This window comes from Seriola lalandi, unplaced genomic scaffold (genome assembly GCF_002814215.2).
Source record: "Seriola lalandi dorsalis isolate HSWRI2012SDOR001 ecotype SW California unplaced genomic scaffold, Sedor1 jcf7180002054657, whole genome shotgun sequence".
NCBI classification, from domain to species: domain Eukaryota; kingdom Metazoa; phylum Chordata; class Actinopteri; order Carangiformes; family Carangidae; genus Seriola; species Seriola lalandi.
The window spans coordinates 366,788-391,548 of NW_019525210.1; the positions used below are offsets into that span (position 1 = coordinate 366,788).

At 40.5% G+C, this 24,761-nt stretch overlaps 1 protein-coding gene across 3 annotated transcripts in view; it reads right to left on the reverse strand.

Moving 5' to 3' along the window:
* Positions 1 to 205: 205 nt before the first annotated feature.
* The window catches only part of carmil1 (capping protein regulator and myosin 1 linker 1), a 31,409-nt gene continuing 6,853 nt past the window's right edge, over positions 206 to 24,761 (reverse strand). Inside the window, exons 3-38 of one of the 3 annotated variants that reach the window (XM_023420752.2) lie at positions 24,408 to 24,458; positions 18,391 to 18,450; positions 17,783 to 17,904; positions 17,302 to 17,399; positions 17,131 to 17,201; positions 16,588 to 16,661; positions 16,220 to 16,295; positions 15,806 to 15,894; positions 15,393 to 15,487; positions 14,871 to 14,957; positions 14,661 to 14,764; positions 14,468 to 14,545; positions 14,117 to 14,193; positions 13,740 to 13,844; positions 13,221 to 13,290; positions 13,016 to 13,097; positions 12,826 to 12,925; positions 12,677 to 12,731; positions 12,329 to 12,501; positions 12,079 to 12,147; positions 11,487 to 11,580; positions 11,310 to 11,408; positions 11,096 to 11,224; positions 10,405 to 10,527; positions 10,122 to 10,297; positions 9,133 to 9,220; positions 8,887 to 9,048; positions 8,685 to 8,742; positions 7,785 to 8,038; positions 7,230 to 7,345; positions 6,175 to 6,667; positions 5,257 to 5,299; positions 4,902 to 5,078; positions 4,579 to 4,713; positions 3,083 to 3,244; positions 206 to 2,732 (exon numbers count right to left, since the gene is read on the reverse strand). In XM_023420752.2, coding sequence (XP_023276520.1) covers positions 2,620 to 2,732; positions 3,083 to 3,244; positions 4,579 to 4,713; positions 4,902 to 5,078; positions 5,257 to 5,299; positions 6,175 to 6,667; positions 7,230 to 7,345; positions 7,785 to 8,038; positions 8,685 to 8,742; positions 8,887 to 9,048; positions 9,133 to 9,220; positions 10,122 to 10,297; positions 10,405 to 10,527; positions 11,096 to 11,224; positions 11,310 to 11,408; positions 11,487 to 11,580; positions 12,079 to 12,147; positions 12,329 to 12,501; positions 12,677 to 12,731; positions 12,826 to 12,925; positions 13,016 to 13,097; positions 13,221 to 13,290; positions 13,740 to 13,844; positions 14,117 to 14,193; positions 14,468 to 14,545; positions 14,661 to 14,764; positions 14,871 to 14,957; positions 15,393 to 15,487; positions 15,806 to 15,894; positions 16,220 to 16,295; positions 16,588 to 16,661; positions 17,131 to 17,201; positions 17,302 to 17,399; positions 17,783 to 17,904; positions 18,391 to 18,450; positions 24,408 to 24,458 — 4,158 coding nt within the window. In that variant the 3' untranslated portion in view covers positions 206 to 2,619. Of the gene's footprint in view, positions 2,733 to 3,082; positions 3,245 to 4,578; positions 4,714 to 4,901; positions 5,082 to 5,256; positions 5,300 to 6,174; positions 6,668 to 7,229; positions 7,346 to 7,784; positions 8,039 to 8,684; positions 8,743 to 8,886; positions 9,049 to 9,132; positions 9,221 to 10,121; positions 10,298 to 10,404; positions 10,528 to 11,095; positions 11,225 to 11,309; positions 11,409 to 11,486; positions 11,581 to 12,078; positions 12,148 to 12,328; positions 12,502 to 12,676; positions 12,732 to 12,825; positions 12,926 to 13,015; positions 13,098 to 13,220; positions 13,291 to 13,739; positions 13,845 to 14,116; positions 14,194 to 14,467; positions 14,546 to 14,660; positions 14,765 to 14,870; positions 14,958 to 15,392; positions 15,488 to 15,805; positions 15,895 to 16,219; positions 16,296 to 16,587; positions 16,662 to 17,130; positions 17,202 to 17,301; positions 17,404 to 17,782; positions 17,905 to 18,390; positions 18,451 to 24,407; positions 24,459 to 24,761 lie in introns of those variants that run through there. The other 2 variants (XM_087177841.1, XM_087177842.1) reach the window with 2 other exon arrangements.

Consider the following 24,761-nt stretch of genomic DNA (forward strand, 5'->3'; position numbering starts at 1 on the left):
GTAGAGAGTGAAAGGGGGGGCAAGAGAGGGAGAGAGTGAGAGAGGGGGGCTGAGAGAGGTAGAGAGGGAGAGAGAGGGAGGGGGGGTGAGAGAGGTAGAGAGGGAGAGAGAGGGAGGGGGGGTGAGAGAGGTAGAGAGGGAGGGGGTGAGAGAGGTAGAGAGTGAGAGAGAGGGGCGGTAGAGTGATGGACAGAGGGAGAGAGAGTGGGTGAGCAGTGAATCAGTATTTATTGGCGTAAACAAACAGATACAGAAACATGTGACAGCTGACGTCACATTTCAGACTCGTAGCTTCACAAACATATAAACAATAAAACACAGCGTTTCACTGAATCTTTAAAAATAACAACAATATTTTCCCAGCAAGATAAAAGCCATCACCACGAATCTTAAATGAAACTCCATGCAGAGTCAACAGCATGTTTCATCCATAATAAATCATCATACAATATAAACCCCAGTGTCTGTGTTTCACTCTGATTAAACCCATTTATTCTATAAACACAACCTTTAACAAGTGTTAGTACATATTTACACTGATACATAAAACATCTGTAAGTGCAGCAGTACATGATTAACAGAGATCAGTATGTGATAAGGCAAGATGTGAGGATACAGCAGCGGTGTTGATAGCAGAGTAACATGTTAAATCAATGAACATTTTATGTTTTATACACATACATTAAACAGAAAAAGCAAGTAAAATATTTTTTTTGTTGTTGAAAGAAAACGTTTATTTTCATCTGTATAAACCCCCCCACCCGAGAGGCAGTTTTTGTTTTCTGGAAAAAACAAAACTTAGAAAAACGATCATCCCAAAATATTTTTCACTTGCCCTCAGGGGTTGTTCTCGCAGTTTAGACTGTGGTAGTGGCACACCTCACCTTCTTGTGGCCAAAAGCAGTATTACAAAAGCAAATCCTCACAAAGCAATCCTCACTAAAAAAAAAAAAAATATATATTTTTTGTCTGTGAAAACGACCCCAGAAAGGCAAGTAAAAAAAAATATTTTGGGGGCCAATAATTTTTCTATGCCCCCCCCCCCCGGGAAAAAAATAATCACTCGCTTTTGAAGGTGTTTATACAGATGAAAAGGAGAAAAAAATTATCCTGGTAAAAAACAAAAAAAACTTCACTTGCCTTTTAGGGCTGAAGGACATTTGACTTCTAATTTTTGGTTCAGCGGACCCTCAGTGGGTAAACTATCAGTCGCTCTTCGTCTCCACCCACTGAGGATTCTGCCACGTTCACATCATGGAGGAGGAACAGCAACAACGTATGTTCATCACTTACAGGCTTTCAAGTGAACTGAAGACAGGTGAGTGACGGCTGAGTTTGACTTTTTAAAAACAGTTTGATAGTTTAGTCCGTATACTTTAAAAATAAATGGCGTTAGGTGCCTTTCAAAATAATATAAGGCATTAATTTATATTTATTGGACCTTTCAGAAGTCATAACTAGAGTTAGATGCTGATGTGAACAATTTTTCAAGTCATGACACCAATGCAGCATTTACACAAATCTCCCCCTTACAGAGCCATATTTATATCACTGTTCTTGCTCCTCTCTGCTGATGGGAGTCAGATTATTTTAATGGGATTTTTCTAGACTCTACTTCAACAATCTGAATCTGATTCTGTCTCATTTCAAGATACAGACACTTAAGGTTAAATTAAATGGGAACAAGAGGAATAATCTCGACCCACAAGCAGAATATTTTGTGATTTTTTTTTTGTCAGTCAGATAATTATGCGATCCACAGTAACTCAGGTGACCTGATATATTTTCTAGTCAAGAGCAGTCATTATATTTTATAACATTAAAATGAAAACTTATTTACAACTCCAATGAAAGCTCAAGGACACATCACACAGCATCTGTTGTCTTGAAATCATTAAAACCCAGTCAGGTTAGCATCGTTAGCCGTCACAGGACACAAAAGTAGAGTCATCTGTTTCAGTCTGAATCAGTCTCGTTGTGAGGTTGACTCTATTTGAGATATAATATATAAAAATAAAGATTTGAAGAGCTTGAACTCGCTTTGGTTGTTTGTTGTTGTTCCTCTTCTAAAGTGCTGCAGGATGTTTCTGCTGCCCCTGATTTCTAATCTGTGAACAGCCTGTTCCTGGATGAGGAGTGAATGTTTGCAGGATAAAAAAGTTTCTATATTAAGTCATTACCTCCAGACAAGCTGACGGTAGAGCTCACTGAGTTACAGTTTACCTGCTGCATGTAAACACCGTGGACAGCCAGACTCATTCTCAGTGTTTTGGACTAACTGAGCTTATTATAGCTGGACCCGGTTGTGTAAGTAACCACAGATTGTCTCTGCACCAGATAAAACCCATCTGGACAGCTCTTTATGGTCCTATTAGAGCTGTTGACAGAGACGGTAGTGGGACTGTTCTGGTGTCCATTCGGCCGAACAGTTCGACTGATCCAAGGTCAGGAAACTCGTCTGATGAAAGTTTTACAGCGTCCCCCCTGTTTACATGTGCCTTATCAAAAAAAAACAAACAAAAAAAAAACAAAACAATTTACTCTCCACTGGCTTTTACTGTCTGTACGTGATTGTTCCCCTGGTGGAGTAAAGACTTTTGAGCGAGATTTAAACAACCATCAGACTGAAGGCGTGTCTTCACCGGACTCCTCCTCTGATTTGTTGTCAGATGGAGATTGAACCTCCTCCTCAGCTGGACTGAGATCTGTGTCCGCCAGAGATGGAGGCGTCACTGAACAGAGAGGGAGAATACACATGTGAGACAGAGAACGAGGGAAACAGCTGGACTGAAACAGTGAAAGACGTGTTCTTATTTGATTAAGAAATTAAAGTGAGATCATCAAATGGAAAGTAAAGAAAACAATAAATTCAGGTCCAGAAACCACAAAAACCTAAAAATGACAATAAATTTGGACCAAATAACACTGGACAAATAAACTATGAACCGAGTTAAAATTATGAGGCAAAGTCTTTTAACCACTTTAATATCATGGATCTCAGACGCCTCAATAAATGACTGAAGTGTAACTACTGCTACATTTTGACAACCATGCAGAGACTAGTTTTAGAGATCAGTCGAACCGTAAGTGGGGAGCGACTTGGTGCGTTCCCGGTCTTCCGCCCCGGCAGGAGGAGGACTCGCTGAGCTCTTCAGGGACGACCACTGCCTACCACCGCCGGCTCCAGGCTCGCTTCCTGCACCGGGCGGGTCAAACGCATCGCCGCCGTCTCCAGAAAAATCAACTGTAGGAAAGAGAGACACAAGGAAACTGATGCGTCTGTGTTCTTCAGCAATATTTCACCGCACACATTGCAAAATGACAACCATCAACAGTTTGTCTTTTCTGTGGCCCTGGAAACATCTGAGACTGAGAGAGCCAATGAGAAGAGAGGAGGGCATGGATGAGGGTGGTGACTGTTTTGTTAATACTTTAACAGTATTAATATAGAACCTTTACCTGCTTTATAATCAAAGAGGACATGGACATCTACCTTTATACAATACGGGACTTTTAATTTTACAAATTTACATAATAAAAGAAAGATTCTTCCTCTTCCAGACTGATGGACAGCAGAAAATAAAATTAAATCCTGTTTCCTGTTTTTTTTTATAGAATTGTGTAGGTGGTTTATGTCTTACGTCCAAAACAGTGAGAGGTGTGTGATGACGCCTGCTGAGACGTGTAAATGACCCTTCTGTCTCTTTGATTTTAAAAACACGTCTTCTTGCACAATCACAACAGACGACTTTTTGATTACATAGAAGCCTTTTTTAAAGAAAAACACTGAGTTCCTGTGAGTGTTAATTACACAAGTCGCGTGTTAAACCACAAAATCCCCCACACACACTCTGACACTTGGACATGTCAAGTACAGGCTGGAACTGGATGCATGTGCTTTGCTTCAGATGTCCTGTTTGTGGAGGCGTCAAATATGGCCCTGAAAGTGTTCATTAAACAAGTTGTCACCTGTTATATTGTCAGTAATACTGCAGCTAACAGGCAACGCTGACTCATGCAACCTTTATCATTAAGAAAAAACAGCCACTGCTCTCTGTCATCTTAGTCGTTTTCATTTTTCAGTGCCTTTAGATTCTCCTTTCTCTTCTCATTCTATAGTGTTTACAGAATTGTCACATTCTTCTCTAAGCTAAATGTGGCCAATTTTTCCTTTTTGGATCAGAATCTCCTCAACAAAAAATGCCTGTTTAATATAGGAACCTTGAAAGAAGAAATAATTAAAACAAATGTGGAGTATTTTGACATACATAGCCAGGACACGTATCAGTTATGCTGAAAATGTTTATTACTGTGCTATATCCTAAATACACAGGATCAAATACATATTTAATACATTTAATGTAAATTTAGCTGATTATTAATTCTAATTTGATTCCTGTCTATCGTTTATTCGCATGAAATAATGTTTTTAACAAAAAAAATAAATATTTTTAATTATTTAAATCCTTTATATAAACTGACCTGAACACAACATTTGTGTGATTTGTGTTGTGCATTAAAATTTTTTTTTTTTTTTTACTAATGCCATGTTTGTAAAGGTCAAACAGAGATACTAACCCTCCAGTGGAGACAGGGGTCCTGCAATGTTGCTGCTGGTGCTCTCTCGCTCCTGCTCCGATGGCGCCCTCTTCAGGCGAGGAGCAGGAAGTGGTCCTTTAGCAGAGGAGCTGCTTACTGGAACCTCAGAGTCGTCTGAGAACCAGATATCAATAAAACAACCAAACAATGAACAAGCTGTCAGGACAAATCCACAGATGTGGGATTTAAACTACAATCCTACTTGTGGTAATAAAAATATTTAGAAACAATGGAAGCTTCTGGTGGCTGTAGGATGCCCTAAAGTTGACAAAACTCTGAGAGCAATCCCAATCCTTGCCTACCTTGAATGCAGGTGCTGTTTGCCCTGGGACTGGTTGGACTGGTTGGACTGGTGGGACTGGTTGGGCAAGAGGTGTGCGCCCCCTGTTGGAGTTTGGTGGCCTGGGATGGAGGCGGTTTGGGGGTGATGCTCGGTGGTTTGGACCTGGGAGCTGGCTCTGGTTTGGACTCATCAGGGTCTGCTGGGATAATGGGGTGGAGGTCTGACCACAAGTCTTATTTTACTATGGACTTAATGAGTGTCATTACTGTTGGTTGTGAACTGTGAACTAATTACTATGGAAATTCTACATACAACTCTTACACTGAGCAATCAAGACACTGGTGCACCGGTAACATGATATTAAAGAAACTCACCTTTGTCCCCATCCACCTTCTCCAACAAGGTTGACGACTCAGACTGAAAACAGAGAGACAGAGAGGTAATGTCACTGAATGTGCGACTTCATGTATTCTACATTACTAGTTATTTAAAACCCCAGTCTTCTAACTGTTTGTTTTCAAGTTCTTTTTAATATGTCGACTATTGAGGGAAGAGAAGGAATGTAACTGAGAAAGAGAGAGATGAAGAATGACAATACATGTACTGTATATACCACAGATACAAGCTTTGTTTTTACACCAGCTTTAAAAGTGTGGAGGTTGTTCTCTCGCTTTTAATTGTGTTTATGTCTCTTCTTGCTCTGTGAATTTTTTCTCAACTTTACACCATGATGAAAAAGGAACTGCAGCACTCATCTCATTTGGGTAACAATGTTTTTTAATTTATCTTTCTAATTGCATCCATATGGGAACTTTAACTTAATTTATTCATTTATTATTCTAATATCCTGCTATGTATAAAGGTATTCCTGTTTTACTACGGTCATTTTATATTTTTACCACCTGTTTTATGTCTCTTTGTAGTTAAGTGATCTCCTTAGGTTTTAGTTTTGCTTTTGTTTTATCTGAGCTCACCAAAGAAAATTCCTGTAAACTCCACTGAAATGACAATAAAGTCTTGAATCTTGAGCTCCTGAATCTAAACCAGCAACTGACACAGTTTTATACTTTATGCTCTTATGGGCAGTGGTCAACAAAAAACAAAACAAGCAGCCTACAGTAATACATATCAAATTGGTGCTTGAAGATGAGGCACAAGAAAGTTCAAGGAATTTGCTTTCTTCCTGCTGTATGTTCTTACACTGGTTTAAAGACATACTAGCATCAATATATTGACTACTGATGGATTTACATCATTAGTATTACATCTCTTGACCCATGGACTCCACCCACCTTCTTTACAGCCATTCTTTCCTGTCTAGCCTTCATCTCAGCTAGAAGGTCCATTCCCATCACAGGAACCCCAATATGGCGGGGTATGTGGGGGTGGTCCTTCTTCTCCACGCTCTCCTTCCTCTCCTCATTCTCCCCCTCCTTCTCCTCCTCAGCAGCAGCGGTCGGAAAGGCCTCCACCTCACAATCTGTGTTGTTTGAGGACTGAGCCCTGTGGAGCTCCTGATGGGGCTCCACCTGGGCTGCAGGGGTTTTCACGGGCGGTGTCGGGGATGTGGGTGTCATCTCCTCAGTCACTGGGCTAACAGAGGAAGAGGGTGGAGCGGTGTTGGAGGAGGCAGGTTGCAGTGTAGTGGTGGAGGCGGCTCCGTGGCTCTTCTCTGAGCGGGACGTCCGGGATTTGATGAGGTTAAAGAAACCGCTCTTTCTGGACTCACGTTTCTTATCTGCTGATTCCTGCGTGCTGGAGGATGGACCTCTGACAGAGGGAAGTCTGAAGAAGATTAAAAATAAAGCATTTTGTTTCTTTTTATGCTGATGACACACAACTGTATTTCACTTTTTAAAAAAGTGATTTGGGGAGAATATCTATTTCACGGAGTTGTCTATAAGGAAAAGTTTATGCTTTTATGTTGTGTGCAACATCTGAATATTTAAAGGTGCTATTTGTAAGTTTTGCTATTGCTTCATAGCAAATGTTAGCATTAACAGTTGTTTACTTACTAGTCTAGAAGGAATGTTGCGAGTTCAGCATCAAACTTCAATCCTTCACTCACCAAGAACTGTCTCCAGAGGTGGAAAGCAACCTTTTTGTTTTGCATCTTCTTCTATCATTTTTAATTCAGACATGCTAACCAAAGTCACTGTAGCATCCAGGCTGCCCTGAAGAAGTAGCTGCTCAGAGGGTGTATTATAACCTCTTGTATTGTAAACAAGACTGGTGAGTAAACAGCTGTTAATGCTAACGTTAGCTATGTAACAACAGCAAAATTTACAAATAGCTCCTTGAAATAGCTGCAGAAAACATCAGTTTCAGTTTAAAACAGGACTCTTACTTGAAGCTGAGTTTAATGACTTTCTTAGAGAAAAAGTCATCCAGGCCCTCGTCCAGCTTTCCCATGATGCTGTTCTGCTCCGCCTCGTGTTGCAACGAGCTGCTGGTGGCCTCCCGCTGAAGGACCGGTGGTGGCAATTAAACAGAAGGATTAGAGATGAGACTCATTTACATCTTAGGTGTTTAACTTATTATACTTAATTATAATTAGCATCTTTGTACCACCTTTATCATTAATGTTTTTTAACATTTTTAAGTCTTTTGGTCAATGGTCACATAATAGATTCTTTGGTCCATTACACAGACATTTTTTGACATGCTGGAAAGGTACTGTGCAACATAATACCATAATATGATAGAGTTGTCGTATTTTCTATTTTCAATTTATGAGTTTTGGAAAAAAAAAAAAACATTCTTGGCAATAAATTCAACAATAATTCAGTTTTTATTAGCTCTGCCATGACTTCTTTATATTTAGATTATATGGTAAATGTGAAACAAATAAATGTGTGCTGGTGCTGAAAAATTTGGGGATCACTTGCTGACAGAAACCTACAGGTGGTCTGCTGGGTTTTGTCCTCTTCTTGGGTTTCGGTCGTAGTTTGGTTCGATGCTCCAGCGTCTTGTGCTCCACAGGTAGCAGCTCGCCCAGACAGAGAGTCTCTGTGTGCGCGGAGGTCGGGGGAACGGGGAGGTCTCCATGGTAGGTTGACATTCTGTCCGATGGCTGTGAGGGAGGAGGAGGAGGAGGGGGGTCCTCAACATGGATAGGAACCTCCTCCAGAGCTTTGTCCAGGTCAAACTCCATCTCTGTAACAGAAGGCATCAAAACCATGTGAGAAAATCATAAATCAAGATGAGTGTTTAGTGCAGCCTCCTGGTGGAAGCAAGACACACTGATACTAAATACCAAGACTGACCAAAAATCTGACATTTCTAAATTTCTTCTTCTTTAACTATTTATCATCTCCAAACAAGTTTAAGGTAATTTTTTAACATGTTCTTTAAGTAACCACTCACCAGTCTAGTAAATAAAGATAATATATATGTTTGAAATGTTTTGTTTACAAGAACACATGGTAGCAAAATCATGGATATATCACTGATTCTGCAGAAAGTTTCTCTTTTTGAGTTTTAAACAAATAGCAGATACTGTCGCATATAAAAAAGGAGGATTTTTGAAGGATTAAGACATTACTGAACAGATACACAAATACACATTCCTTTAGATATGATGGTGTCAAATAACATGGATGAAATATCATAAAAACTGCCATATCAAAAGTGGCCAGGAAGTAGAATTAGAGCTCTTATCCAGAGCCGACTAACTATAATAAAAATATAATCAGGAAATATCAAGGGCACTGCATATACTTAAAGACATATAGAGAAAAAGGGACTGTGTTTAGTTTAGTACACTGACTTTAGAGACACTAAGATTTTCTGTGTTACTCACCAAATGCCACAGAGACGGGGCGCAGCATCCTGACCAGAATACTCTTCCTTTTGGTCATCTAAAGAAAAAACATCAGATTTTTCTTTTGTTTTATTTTCACATGAACACGTACAAATTCTTGTCACAGTATTTTTACCACCACACGGTACTGCAGTCTTCTCTCAATATCTACAACTCATCACACATATCCATGTTTTCCTACCATGCAGGTGTCCATGTCCTCCAGCCCATGCTGCCGGTCATGGCTTTGTTTCTGCTCCCGATCGTGGTTGTCTGGTTGGAGAACCGTCTCATCCAGGACCTCTGTCTCCATCTGAGGCTCATGACGCAGCAGAGGCTGACCCTTCCTGATTAGGTGGTCAGACTGGAGATGGAGGGGGAAAGGAAGGATGAAAGGACGGAAAGACAAAACAAGAAGAAAAGACAGACAGATGAAGAGGAGACTCACCAGAGTGTGCTGTGATCTGGACAGAGACTCCAGGATCTCATCCACGATACGGTCTGACAGAAATGACGCCATGCTGAGCTTCACTTCACTAGATTACAAGGAAAAACACAAAAGACACAACAAATGCCATTTACTTTTCACAGAGGTCTTCAAGCAGATCCACTGCCTGGAACCAGGTCTCAGAGCCAGTCTTGACTTTGTAGTCTCACACTGTTCTGAGTCTAGTCAAATCTGTCACTGCAAGTTTTGAAAAACCATGTGTATGTGTTTAAGAGCTTGGCCTTACAGCTCCAAGCTAACCAGGTGTTAACTGTTATACATCTGTTATAATCTAAGAACCAGAGGATCAGCTTTATCATAGTTAATTGAATAGATTGATTTTAACGTTCCATCTGCTTTTCCCAATCATCATTGATCTTTAAAATGTGACAGAAAGAAATCAACAAAAATTTTGTTTTGACAACTTTTTCTCCACCAAGTTCTGTTACAAAATGTCTTTTGTGGGTTTGTCCATCTATTAGATAATCATCAGCTACTTAACTAACCCTGCCTATTTTTATTTATTTATTACTTTTATTTCACCAGGAAGTCCCACTGAGATAAAAAAATCTTTTTTTTACAAGAAAAGACCTGGCCAAGACAGTAGCTGTACAAACTCACAACATATTGAAATATAACATCAAGTACGACACATACGACATGATACAAAAATTTACAACAATAAACAGCAAGAATCATCACATTTCTGTATTTAGTTTCTATAATGAGAATCAGCACAGGGATGTCACAGAAGATCAGTTTGTCATGGAAACACATGACAGATATATTTATCACCTTGAAATCTCACCAGTTGCAGTAACACGGCTAAATACTGGACTGTAAATATCACTCATGGACTTCTTTTCTTATCAAAAAGGCAAAAGGCAAAAGCTTACAAATAAATCAAAGACTTGATCAGACACGCGCTTAAGAAACTTGAACAGTCAGACCTGATCTTGTTGATGATGTCGACCCCGGACTGCTCCAGCAGTGTGGTGGTGACGAAGCTGCGGGGAATGGTCATCCGCCCTGCCCCAGCCCTCAGCAGCTCCTGACGAAGGCTGCTCCTCTTCATCACAAGAGGACACAAACCCTCAGCAGCGTCCACCATGGAGACCAGCATTGTCTGTGGGAGGAGGACCCGGCTCAGTTTAAGCCTCACACTGTTTAAACTCTGCAGCAGTTACTATGTATTAAAAGCAGCTTGAAGCTTCTGTGTGTTTAGTTCAGCACCTGTAGCTGTTCCTCCATCACCCTGGCAACCTCTCCAGCCATCGACTCCAGCTTGTCCTGAATGGCTCCGACGCAAGCACCCCTGGCCCCGCCGCTCCTCAGGTGGTACAGGTTGGGGAGTAGCTGGAGTGATTGAGACAGAGCTTGACTTAATTCTGTTTTTTTTGTTGTTTTTTTTTCATCAAAGGAAACTGTTGACTTCTGAATCCAGAAAATCTAATACCAAAATAATTTTATTATTGTCATATTTAACATGCAGACTGCTCAAGTTCTGCTTTAATTTTTAAACTTTCAGCCTGGCCCTTACAGCCTGTAACCCAAACTGTGCAGAGGAGAAACTGCAGTGACTTAGTTGCTGTCCCTGCTGCTTGCCAGGTTCAATCTCCAACTAGTTAAAATCCCTTTGATGTTGGGTCGTGACATGAATTAAATGGAGATCACACAGAACAGTGTCACAGAACAGGCTGTCTCATAACTTCACAGGAAGACCACGTTGGGGAAAACAGCTCCAAGCACCTTGGAAGCAACAACCAGGCAATTTACTGTTTAATGATAGATAATTCAAGCTAGCTGCCCTGCTAACCTATTCATTAACTCTGTTCCCTTCGTGCACACCATATGTCGGCCAAATGTGTCTCTTGACATTTTCAGTTGAAGGGAGCAGAGACCACAGTTTAAGAAACCTTCTTACCGTCTTGGAGTTCCTGGCGTCCTTCATGAGGTTTTCTGCCACCTTCATGTCCTCCAAAACCAAGCTGTTCTCTGTGAACCTCAGAGAGTTCAGGTGATCCTGCACCTTCACGCACATCATGTCCATCATCTACAAAAAGGGGACAGAGAGCTCAGTGGTCAGTGTCCGATACTAACTAAACACAAGGTGTGAGAATCCTTGTTGCTGTTCCTGCCTGTTGTGTGGTGGTGGTGACTATTCCCTGCTGAAGCCTGTACGCCTGCTCCTGCAGGTATTTACGTGTCTCATGGTTCCTGAGCAGGTACTGCTCCATCTGCAACACAAAACAATAATCTTACACAATGAAGACTTTTTAGAAAGCATCAACAATCTACATAAAGCTGAATGTAACCTTTAGTAAGGCGTCCTCTGTCTTCTCGGGGTTCGCCTTCAGTGCCTGAGCAGCGTCCATGATGGGAACAGGCATGAAACGAATGGTGTAGTTCCTGATGTGGAGACAAATTAAACATTTTCAAACGTTTTTTCACACTACTCCAAAATCTTGGAGTAATCTTTGATTAGGATTCGTGTTTCGAAGTGAAGAAAGTTGTGCAGTCATGTTTTTATCATTTGAGAATTATAGCCAAGGTGAAGTCTTTTATTTCAGCCACAAACCTGGAGATGCTTTTATTTCCTCCCACCTCAACTACTGCAACTCCCAGTATACCTGTTTCAGTCATAAATCAATCCACCACCTACATTTAGTTCAGGTCTTAGCATCTCATCAATCATCAATGGCGGCCGTTTATTTTATTCAGGATTGATTTTGTAAATTCTTTTAATTACATTCAAGTACAGGCTTGGGTTGGCCCCTCCGTTTATTTCTGAGCTTTTCTGAGAAGAAAATTTGCTGTACAAACAAATAAATAAAGTATTATTATTAATAATATTATTACTATTAAAACGCTATCTCAGGGCTTAAAACATGACAACTTCATACTCACTTCTCCAGAGCAGCAGCGACGTCCTGTAGACCCTGCGGGCTGATGCTGTTTCTGTCCCACACCACTGTCCTGCACAGACACACATATGGAGGAGAAAGAAACAACTTTTAAATAAAACAATCCTTTCACTGATTTCTGTGGTAGAAGGCTCAAACATTCATTTGCATTTTTGGTTATTGACATTTTAACAGTTTTCAGATTTGATCTCCTCTATAATTAATTTCAAACAGGAACTTGTTTCCTTGCTCACCTGAGTTTGGTGTTGATCTGCAGGGCTTTGGCAAGCATCTTGGCTCCCATGTCTCCCATGGAGTTCCCACTGATGTCCAGTTTGGTCAGAGAGGTGTTGCTGCCCAGAGCGTTGAGGACGATGGAGAGGTCGGCTTTCAGCTTGGAATCAGCCAATGAGAGTGAGGTCAGCGGCTGCAGAGGAGGAAAAGAGTGAAATGATTTTACAGGCAGGTCGTTTATTGGACTAATTAATGCTTCAGTTTGAAATAAAGGCCATAATAAATGTAATACAGAGAAGAAGAGATTGGATTTAATTCGGAGAAACACATAAAAAAAGTTTTAATTGATGCTGAAAAGTTTCACTCACGGATTCCTCCTCTTGAATCATGTGAACCATGGTGTCCAGGACCGGAGCCACATTTCTGCAGGAAAATGAGTACACAATTAAAATGCAAAATGCATGTAGTCATTCAGGAAGAATGTGCTGACAATAATTTCTGAAAATTCTTCACCCACTTGGATTTGATGTTGTTGAAGTTCTTGCCCAGCGACAGGTGTCTGATGGATCGGTTCTTTGCCAGCCAGACCAGCAGAGTGGTTAGATCCATGTCCAAACCTGAGCAATGCATCACAGAGACATACACAGGTCATGATCAGAGTCAGTGCAGCGTCATCACAAAAGTTTCAAGTCCAAAAACGTCCTCACTGTTATCTGAAATGTCCAAACTGGAAATGTTGGGGATTTCAGCGATACAGCCCTCCAGGATCTGGGAGCCTCCTGAACGCAGCTGAGAGCAAAACCAGGTCAGTTTCTTTAAATCTTTCTCACTTTAGACTGACGTAATACCCTTTCAAACAGAGTGCGAGTGTGTTTAAACATTGTGTTTCTATAAGGTTCTTGTCAGTTTTACCTCACAGCAGCTGAGATCCACAGACACGTCACTGAGGTTTGGGTTGCAGCCGAGCCCCAACAACAAGGCCCTGCACGCAGGGAAAAAAAAAAAAATCACAAACAACAACTTACAGACATCAGATATTAAGTCAACGACCCTCAGCCTCTGATGATTTACTCCTGTGTGACTGAAAGTTGACACAGTATGGAGAAACCAGATAGAAGCTCTTCCTCTTAATTCCAAGGGACCGACAACAGATGTTTACTATGGCTTTCCTTCCAAAAATCTTTTGCTGTCAAATTCTTAGAAATATCTACTTGTGACATTCAGCCAACCGTACACGAAGGGGAAACAGATGCTGTGTTAGATGCAGAGACAATAGATAAGAGCCAGTAATCCATCACACTGACTCTTTGTCTGATTGTGTTTTGGAACTGAGGGGTTCACTGCCATTCATTGCCACCAGTTGGGAAACCTTTATGTTGTTTTAGTGCTGTGCGCCTTGTTATGAATAAGATCTTGGTGATGTTTCCTTACTTCAGAGCCTCCAGCGGCAGCCTGGTTCCTGACAGACTGACTGAGCTCAGAGCCTGAGCACAACTGAAGAACTGCTTGAAGGACGAAGGGATTTCTTTACACTTCCTGTGTGAGTGTGAGCAGAGACGTGTTAATATCAACACAGTAAGAGCACAGACTACGTTTAACTGACTGGACGCTACACTCACAAAAAACAACGCAGAATTTGTAGGAAAAGTAATCTGTCCTGACTTGATCACTGATGGATCAATAATATTTTCTCCAAAGCTAATTACTCTTCTAATCAGTAGTCTAGTCAGTTTATAGATAGCATCTGTCATAATGTTGGATACTGTTTATCTGTTGTCAGAGAGTCAAGTGTAAGTTTAACATCTTGCCTGTGAGAGAAGACGGTCTTTGACATGTTGAGGACAGAGAGATGCTTCAAAGATCCTCTGAGCAGAGACGCACAAACCTAAAAAACAAAAAACTGAGCTTTAGCAAAAGAGGCTGAAACTGCACAAAAAACTCGGATTCAGTTACTTTTACTTTCCAGTTTAGCTTTTTCTTACAGTAAAAATGGATAATTTTGAAAGCTTTTGTTTGGTCTTTGTTAAATTTTACTCTTTGATTCAACCACTCAAAGTCGTATAAGTGTGTCTGTTTGTGTGTGTGTGTGTGTGTGTGTGTGTGTGTGTGTGTGTGTGTGTGTGTGTGTGTGTGTGTGTGTGTGTGTGAGCTGCTTTTACCTGCTCCAGAGAGCAGTCACTGTTGGACAGATCCAGAGCCTCCAGACAGTTTGAGTGACTCAGGAAGCTGTGCAAATTCTGTGAGGAAAAAAAAAAACTGATGCTTGAGCCATGTCCATCTTTAGTTTAAGCTTTACGAATCTGTGGAACTGTGGAGTTGAGGCTGGACATGAGAGAAGGAGTGGCTGCGTACCGGTAGGTCATCGCCTCTGAGCGAGTTCCCCGACAGGTCGAGGTGTGTGAGGGTGGAGGCGACAGCCGGGTTGGCGCAGAGAGCGTGACAGAGGCTGTTCACACCTGCAAAAAAAAATTACAAACATATTCTCCTGGAAAAACTGAATCAGGATGATGATAATGATGATGATGATATGCTGCTACAGCTGTTTCTTTACTGTGTGTTCACCTTTAGGAGACATGGAGGTCCTGCAGAGGTTCAGGTGCTTCAGGCCCATGGGCAGCTTGGTGAGTTGAGCGCTCAGAGCGGCAGCACCTGCAGAAAGCAACATTTAGTCACTAAAGGTATTAGACTCTATAGAGCTCAAGGTTTCCAACACGGCCACCAGAGGGCGCATGACTTCATATGAGAACATCTGTAAGACTGAACACCGTTTCAGAAAGACATGTTTTCAACCACTGGAGATGATTTTTATGAAGATTCTTCAACACAAAAAGGGGCAGTAGAGGAAAAATTACAACATTAAGTCAATGGTAATGTAGTAAAGTGGATGTGGATTTTGCATAACGTAGCAGAAACAATAATAAATAAAATCAATCAATCTAAAGTCCAATGTCTGATCAAGAAACTTTCAGGAAACCAAGATAACCCACGTTTGCATGCCAAACCTTGTCTACACAATAAAGCAGTGTGTTTGTGTGCGTGTGTGTTTGTGTGTGTGTGTGTGTGTGTGTGTGTATGTATTTTAACCTTTGTCCTCCAGTGAGTTGTTGCTCAGGTTGAGTGTGTGTAGCGTGGAGGCGGGGTTTTGTGACAGAGTGCTGGCCAGTTTCTGAGCAAAATCACTGAAGAAGACAAATAGCAGACATCGCAATATCACACCGAGCGTTCAGTTTTACTGAGTGTGTTACGTTCTCACACTTTCAACATCACACATACTCAACAGGCGACAAACCTAAACTCAATCTGCAATAATGGACTTTGAGTCCTGGTAGAAAAAAAGTTTATTTACTCTTATTTAAGAGTCAGATAAAAAAAAAAAACAAAACAAAAAAAAAACATTTTTTAATGCACCAATCAGCTAACAAGGAAAATTCAACTGGGAGGATTTGAACATGTACAAAAGACGACATGGACATCAGGTCTCTCATTAGACCTCTGACCTTTTGAGTCCAGCGTTTTCCAGCACCAGCTCCTCCAGCCGGCTGGACCGAGCCACCACTCTGAGGATCTGGTCGCAAACATCTGTCGACTAGACGGCAGAAACACACAACACATGCCTTTAATTTAATTTCACTTCAGTGAGATCAACAGGACGCATAAATAGAATTAACTTAATAAATATCGTGTTGCAAGTGATTTCTGTTTGTTTTTTTGACTGGAATATAGTCTTATGTTAATTAAAGAAGCAGAGAAAGATCATTTTCCACACATGGGCACAAAAGTCTTTTCATAAGAAATTGTCTCTACTGCACCTTTTATCTATTTCTAAATAAAAACCAGACAGTCAGGTGTACAGGTGTTTGACTCAGTGGTGCAGTGGGATTTCTGGGTAAAACTGAACTGTGCGTTTTTACCAGTTTGTAGTCTTTGGTGGAGAGTTTGGTGAACCACTGGTTGTACTCCAGAGCTGCTATGATTGCCAACAAATCCCTGCAAGGAAGAATAAAAATAAAAACACAGGTGTCAGCCTCTTTGGAGTGATAATAAGAATAAACTTTATTCAGGTTGCTATGTGATGTCCAAAACAAATAAAAATAAAACAATGAACAGTCATAAAAAAACATGAATAAAATGTACTGCATTGTTAAATCTATAAAAACAAACAAACAAAAAAAAAAAACATATCACATATTTCATATTTGATCAAAATCTTGAAATCCATGAACAAAGTCACACATACTCAATACAAGATGAAACCAAAGGTGTTGAGTAGTGAACTTACCTGTTTTCCAGGTGAACAAAGTCCTGCAGGTTGAGCTCTCTGGTGTCCTGAGTCAGATAGATGGTGTCCACGTCCTGAAGGAGATGAAGACAACAGGTGAGACAGACAGAAAAGCAAAGAGGGGAAAAAGCTTCATAAGGGTGCGTTCAGGTACAACACAAAATGGTAGATTGGAAAAGACAAAAGACAGATGAGAGTCCAACTTCAACTTGTGGATCAGAGGAAGAGAAGATCTGATTTAAAAGTCATTAAAAACAGAAGAAGAAAAGGTGAATGAAAGAGTTGATGAAGAATACAATGAAGAAACACATGAGGAAGAAACAAAGATAAAACAAAAACTAAGGGAAAGAAAAACAAACATATATTTAGCAGAGAAAGAAGAAGCAGCAGAAAAAAAGCAGAAGAATAAACACCTGAGGTCAGAAACAGCAAAAACTGTATAACAAGACAACAAAGCAGCAGATCGAAAAACAGGAAGAAGATGAAGATGAGAATAAACTGGAAACAAGAGAAAAAAAGCAGAAGAATAATAACAGCACCGACCCATTGGACCTCCTCTCTGTATGGCAGACCCAGGTAATCACACACACACCAGTACTGATGAGAGAAACCCCCTGAAATTAAGAGTCACATGACAACAACTTTTAAGCCTTTAAACACAGACGCTTTCAACATGTGACTGGATCTATCTTCAACATTTTGAGGCTAATTTACCACAAGGCCCCAGGTCAGCGGAGCCCTGGTCGTCCCAGAGGGCCTGAAGGGCTGCTGTCCTCTCCGGAGGCTTCAAGCTCATCTTCCTCATCACCTTTCTTCCTTACAGAGAGAGGGACAGAAGGAGGAAGAGGAAGGAGCATGAAGGATGAGAGAGAAAAGGAAATATTAACCTCTATATTTACCTCTAAACTTCATGAATCCAGCAGTAAAGTATCTTCCAAAGACAAAGACAGCAACCCACTTGATCCCAGACAGAGGGAGGAGAAGCCATTGACATGACAACTCTGAGTGTAATTTACATTTAAGGAGCTCTTCGTAAGCAACTCACTGACAGTGTGAGGAGTTTCTATTTTCCTTTCTTTCCAGCTCTCTGAGGTGCACCTCTTTGTTCCCATCCTCTCAGTCTCAACATCCCTATTTACACATCTCACAACCCCGATCATCTTGTAGCTTTAAGTGCTGGTTGTGTGGTACCTACACAGGTGAACCCACGGGGCAGATCCGATGCAGACAGCTGCCGATGTGAGCGATCACCTCGTCCGCTTCCTCCACCGAGGCCAGCCGGAGGCTCCATGGACCGCGCTCGTGCTCCAGCACCAACTGCAGGGGGCGACGCACAAAGGAGCAAAAATACAGATATTCCATGGTGTTAGAATATTTCCATCAGACTGAGCAGGTAAGTGCAGGTGAAACTAATGATCCTTCCTGATCACCATAAAGGAAACAAGGAAAAGACTGTGTCAAGAGACTGAACCTTGACACAACTGAAACAGACTTCATGAGATGAGGTTCAAATTATCAGTAAGATAAGTTAGATGATTCCTGGTACAATACACAGTTTGTTTGTGTGTGTATCGAAAAGAAATGTGACAACTCCAAAACATTTAACTCTTAACTTCACTTAACTCAGCTTTTAATTCCTTCCTTACTCTTGCTGAACTGTAGGCAGTGTTGACAGACATCAGTGATTGTGTTATCTGTAAGTGTGTATGTGCGTATATAACCTTTAAGCTGCGGTCCATCCAGGTGTGGCCAGGTGTGTGTGTAATATCCTAATAATGCATAAATAAATATTTGTGTGTGTACCTGAGTGGGCTTGTTGCTGCTGATCCCCTGGATATCCAGGTAGCTGAAGGACTGTTCAACCTGAAACAAGCAGGAACAGACAGATAATGAAATTCATTAACATTTCAAGTTAATCTTGTATTTCAACATCTTAGTCACAGAGGCATTACAAGGTCAACATGTTCTTTCTTTTCTTTTCTTTTTTTAATTTTGGTTCGACAAATCACAAATAAAAGTTATTTGTCCCAAAGGAGAACTTGCTTTCCACAATGTGAACACTTCTCAGGGACAAACTGGTTGATTCTCCTCCTGAGAACGATTTTCCAAGGAAATGTTTACCAGACACAGACAGTATCTGAGCAAATTCTTTCTTTAAAGGTCTGATATTGTATATAAGTAGATTTCCATGTCTTCTTTGATTATAAATCAAGTCTAGGTTCTTTATTTATACTGTGAAAGTATCAAAGTGCTCCGTCCACAGAGAAATGGACACAGCCTGTATTCAGAAACTGAGCTTTATCTTCTTATGGATCAACACTTCAGGAAAAGTGTAAAATATGGGACCTTTAACTGGATGCAGAGAGATTTCAGGTATGTATGTATACATGACTAAACTGTCTTTTAATGTATGTTGTTGTGGTTGTTTTATTCCATAATAAACATTATGATACACTTTCAAAAACTAACACTGACATGTTAATTCAGACGCTGAGTTTGAGCAAAGTGGAGAGAAAAAAGAAAACTTGAGTGAGATAGAAAAACATGCGACAGACGTCCCGCTGTAGTCTGGATCCGAGCCCACAAAGCACCAACTGTGTTTCAGAACAACAACTGAATTTAACCCATTAGTGCTTGTTAGCAGATCTCATTAGCACACTTGCTAAAGTATGTAAGTGCCCCCCATCCACATACTTTTGGTTTAGCTGCTTTTCCAGGTTTGGCCTCCTTTGTACTTCAAGCTCCAGCATACAATAATGTTTTAGATTATAGTGTGCTTCCAACTTTGCGGCAACATTTTTGGGAAGGCCTTTTCCTGTTTGAACATAACAATGACCCTGAGGACAAAGCCAGGTCCACTTAGAGCCAGAGCCTTGACCTCAGCCACAACCAACGGCTCTCGGATGATCTGGAACGCCAACTATGAGCCAGACCTCATAACCCAGCATCAGTGTTGGACCTGAATAGTGCTCCTATGGCAGAATGGGAGAAAATCTCTGCAGCCTGGTTCAGAAATCAGGTGTAAAGCCTGAAACCAGATGAGTGGAGGCTGCTATAGCAACAGATTCATGCACATGTCTTTGGAATGAGCTGCTCAACTATCACATATGGGAGGAATGCTCAGCTGTCCACATACTTCTGGCCATGTAGTGTGTCAAGCTGAGCATTAGCGCCTTTGCTAGATGAGCCAAACATTTTTTTAGGTCAACTAAGCCGAGTCTCATCGTGCTCCGACTTGTTTTGGGGTTAAAGACAAGATTGTGTCACAATAACCTCTTTCTCAACAGACAGAAAGCTTCGGTGAGTGGATCTGCATCATACATGGTGTGTACAAGGTGTGCACATGCAACTGCAAAGCCTGTGCAGTCTGAATGATTTTTATTGAGATATATACTGATATTAAGCAGGGTTATTCCAAGAACCTGAATAAATACAAGGGAGAGGAAAAACATCACAGAGACAATAGGAATGTAAAAAAACACAATCTCGAAATCGTCTGTAGAACAAATGTCTGGAGCAGAGTCAGACCCAACCTCACACACATTTCCCTGTGAATCCAGAGAGAGAGAGAGAGAGAGAGAGAGAAAGTAAAAATAATAGTGGATTCTGAACTCGCTGCCAAAAGAGACTGAATGAGAGAGAGAAAGAGAGAGAGAGAGAGAGAGAGAGAGAGAGACAGAGAGAGACTACAAAAGTGGGAGGAAGAGAAGAGAGAGGGAGGGGGTAAATATAACTCACTGCCTGAAAGAGAGACAGGAAGATTTGAAAAAGAGAAAATGAATAAGAAATGTAGAGAGTGGATTACTGACAGAGAGTGAAACAGAAAGAGAGGAAGAGAGGGGAAGAGGGAGTGAAGGGGCGAGGGGCATAAAGGAACAGTGCCCCCCTCCCTTTCCTTGCCAGCTGTTAAATTCCTCCATTGTCTTTTTTTTCACCCTCTGCTGCCTCTCTGTGCTGGGACAGTACACACTGAGGAACAAACCAGCCTCTGTTTCACTCTCTCAGACACACACACACACACACACACACACACACACACACACACACACACACACACACACACACACACTTAGAAAAACCACTGGCCCGCTCTGGAACAACAGATCAGGGGTCAGCCGGCAGAAGCAGTTCAGCAGATTTTATTCAGAGGTTATCTACGTTTCATTTGTGAGTGTTGCTGTTTTTGAGCTGTAATACATCATCTGACAATTTTTAAATATTCTGTAAGAGGCCTCCACAGTGTTGACAGGAAAGTTTTTTTAACACCTGACTGTGCAGACAGAACTCAGAGACCTGAATAAGAAGCAGAGAAAGTTTTTTCAAAATAAACTCTAATATTTCAATTAATCTTAGACTTACATATATAACATTTATTTGTTCAGGTAATCTCATTGTGATCAAGGAATATTTTGCAAGGTAGTACCGCAGAAACAAGGAAAAACAAACATGGCCAGACATAACAAAAGCACATATAACATAATTTTACCCTGCAGGGCTGAAAACTGCACAGCATGTGACAGCGTGGAAATGATTTATCATCAACTGTATCTGAATTGTATCAGATGATGGTTCATAGTGCAATAGATTCTCTTTTACTCTGTTTTTACTGATGATGTGAAAAACGTCCTGGACTTTTTTGTAATAGAGTGCCGCAGGAATGAGTCCTAAAACCCGGAAATCTGTTTGTATTTTAGCACTTCCGGTTCCCTTGTCCCTAACTCTGGGTCTTTTTCTCTGTCTGTGGTTAACACAAGCTCAAGACGTAATCACACTGAACATGAAAACCAATGTTCTCACCAGTCCTTTACAGCCTCATTGTGTTTATACTCACGCTTTTGCAAACTATTACTAACTTTGAAAGAGGAAAAGCTTTTATAGAAGAGGTCAGAACGCAATCAAACTAAAAGTTGAAGTTTAGTGGTGATGACGTTGAAGTCAAGTGACCGTGGTGTCGTTCGTTTATAACCTAACAATAGCTTTTTACTTCACAAAAGTGATGTACATTTGTGAAGATTATCCAGCTGTAAATATCATAAACTTTTGTTCGCCACAGTGCTTTTGTTGTTGTTGCAGTAATTCAAAACACATGTAAAAATCCCACTGGCTTTTTGTTGAGAGAATACTCTATTTCTCAGGGACTGAAGCAATTCAAGGTTTGTATATGATCAGTGTATCAAGTGTATGATCAGTAAATGTCTTTGGTAATCTATTTATTTTACTAACTTCACATTATGATTTCTGTGTATGTATTTCTGTATATTCTCTGTATGAGCAGACTCCCAGTTTCACTCTGAATCAGACTTTCCCACTTATTTATATGCTGCCTGACCTGATTCACACACTCTTCAGTAAGAAGAAAAAAAAAACAAAACAAAACAAAAAAAATGGATGGTTACCAGAGAGCCATTAAAATAGAGGCTGAGAAAAAGGAAAAAGTCGAAGTGTCGGTTCACTTCTCTTCTAAATAATAAAAGTCTCTGATGAACCATTAAGCAGTTTATGAAGCTTAAAACTGAGAAGTTCACGGGTTCACGCTCTAAATATGAAATGGTTTCTGTGATTTATAATCTGAGGTATTTGTATTTTTAACTTAAGTTTGCTCTTCTATGACTTGAAAATCTAGACAGACCAGGGTTATTGTCTTGAGAAAAAGCGTGTACTAACTGTACTAGTGTACTAGTGGTTACTGACTATCCCTGGAAAGTGTTTTTAATTTTCACTGTTACGTAATTTTTATGACATTTGTCACTTTCTTACATAAGGACACTCTTTATAGAATTAAAAAAAACATTTTGTGTTTACATTTTTACTGTTTCCAGTATGTGTTTATCTCTGTCTCTCTCTCGCCCTCCAGGTTGAACTTTTCTTCCTCTCGCTGTTTTCCTTTCCCACAGGCTGTGTTCTCACAGCTGCATTGTGGGTAAAACTATCAAATGTCTCCATATGGTGGGACCTGTTCTCATCTGGGTAGAGAGAGTATGAGTGAGAGAGAGGGAAGGGGAAGAGAGACTTCAATATAAAGCCAGATAAACAGAGAACTAAGAAGAAGTAGAGGAAGAAAGAAATGAAGACACAGCACTAACGTGGGTTTACAGAGTGCATTGAACAGATAGTAGGTTAAAAAGCTAAATATGTTCAAATTACAGTGAACACACAGACAAGTTTATTTTACCTAAAACCCACATAAACTGTTGTGCTGCTGGGAATGGAGCGACAAACGTGGATTAATCCGTTGCTGAAAATATTCCCCACCAAATGTCTTTGGCAAATGTTACTCAAACAGGGGGAAATGGTGACGAGTTGTTTTAAGAAACTATATATTTTCGAGTCGCTTTAAAGGTTTAGATTTTCAATAGGAACCAGGCTTGAAGCTGAGTGCCTCAGGTAGGCAGGTCAGAAAGTACTGAGAGATAGATTAACACCTTGGTTTTCATGGGAAATTTTTCATAGTAAGAAAAATACAGAATACTGCCATCCCTATACTTTAACAACCCAGTGACTCCAGACTCCAGTTGAGCAGGGTCATGTTGAGTGTACATGAAAACCAGTCAGTAAAGTTTTTGGAGTGACTGAATATTATTATATTTTATATATTATATTGTTGTTGCACTTATGATGAATTACAGATTAATTATTTTTTTAAATGGGCTATATTAAAGATTTCTCTTCCGCCAAACGTGGTGAAAGATGCTTGAGAAGAACGTTGGCCATTGCTGCGTTTACAAGACAAGAGGTTATAAAAGGTCATGGTACATCTTCAGGGCAGGCTGGAGGCTACAGTGACTATGTCATTATGGGAAAGTGACAAGAGAGGCCGGGGCTAGCTGGTTAGCATGCTAACTTCAATTGAAGAAAAGACGTGATAGAGACAATAGTTAATATTGGTTTTACTTTCCACCACTGGAACCAGCTCTTGGTGAGTAAAGTAATGAAGTTTGATGCTGATATTGCAATGTTTCCACTAGACTGGTAAATAAACAGCTGCTCATGCTAACTTTGGCTATATAGCAATCGCAAAACTTACAAATAGCTCCTTTAACAAGACAAAGAGTCTGCAACCATGCTAGCAGCTCTGTGAGGCTGTAGCAGTGCTTTGAGCTAACATTTGAGCTATAATTTCCATGTTCACCATTGTTGTTTAGCATATTAGCATGCTAACATTAGCACAAAGCACAAAGCTGAGGCTTGTGGGAGTCATATCTGTCTTGCATTGCATTGTGAAACTCATGGTGGCGCTAGAGAAAAGGTTTTTACCAAAGTCATCCTCTGCGGGTCATGAATGTCTTCAATATTACAATATTTCACAGCAATCCATCAAGTAGTCATAGAGATATTTCAGTCTGGACTGAAGTGGTGGACTGACATTGCCATCCCAAGAACCCTGCGGTTAGCCTGGCTAAAAATCAAAACCTAACTCCCTTACTTCTACCTGTGTTTGGATTATAGAGAGTTTAAGTGTCTGAAACGTGTCCACACTTGTTGTGGCCTCTGTTAATGTGGAATTAAAACAAGGCAAAAAGAGAGAAAAAAAACAAACAAAAAAAAACCAAAACAGCTTGACTCTGGAGGAACAAGCAGCAGCGTGTCCATGACCAAATAAGAAACATTCCCAAAGAGAAGGAAGAGGAGGAGCAGGAGGATGGCAGGGAAGAGGAGAGGAATAAAGGAAGGGGATGATATAAGTGATGATAAATTAGATACGAATGAGAAAGAAACAGGAAAACTGGAGGATTGGTCTCTGCACCAATGTCACCACAAACACACACACACACACACACACACACACACACACACACACACACACACACAGATTTACAAACCTTGGAAGGGACCCGAGCTGTCAGCAGATATGCTCGATGTGATGCCAAGGCCTGAGAACAGAGACAGATTGGTCAGACACAGACAGAGGGAGATTCTCACTAAATAATGTCAATAAACATCTATAAGATCCAACTGAGATCAAGTTCACCAAGATCAAGAAATAAATAATAATAAAAAAAATCACATTACACTTAAAGGCAGTTTGATCAGAAGAAAACAAAAGTGAAAATTAAACATGAAAATAAAGTTAAATGGATAGAAATCTGCTTATTTTCAGTCCAATTATGTCAGAGCAGATGTTTTCCTCCTGACCTTTCGTGTAGTTTCTGTCTATTTCCACTTGTCGAGAAGCT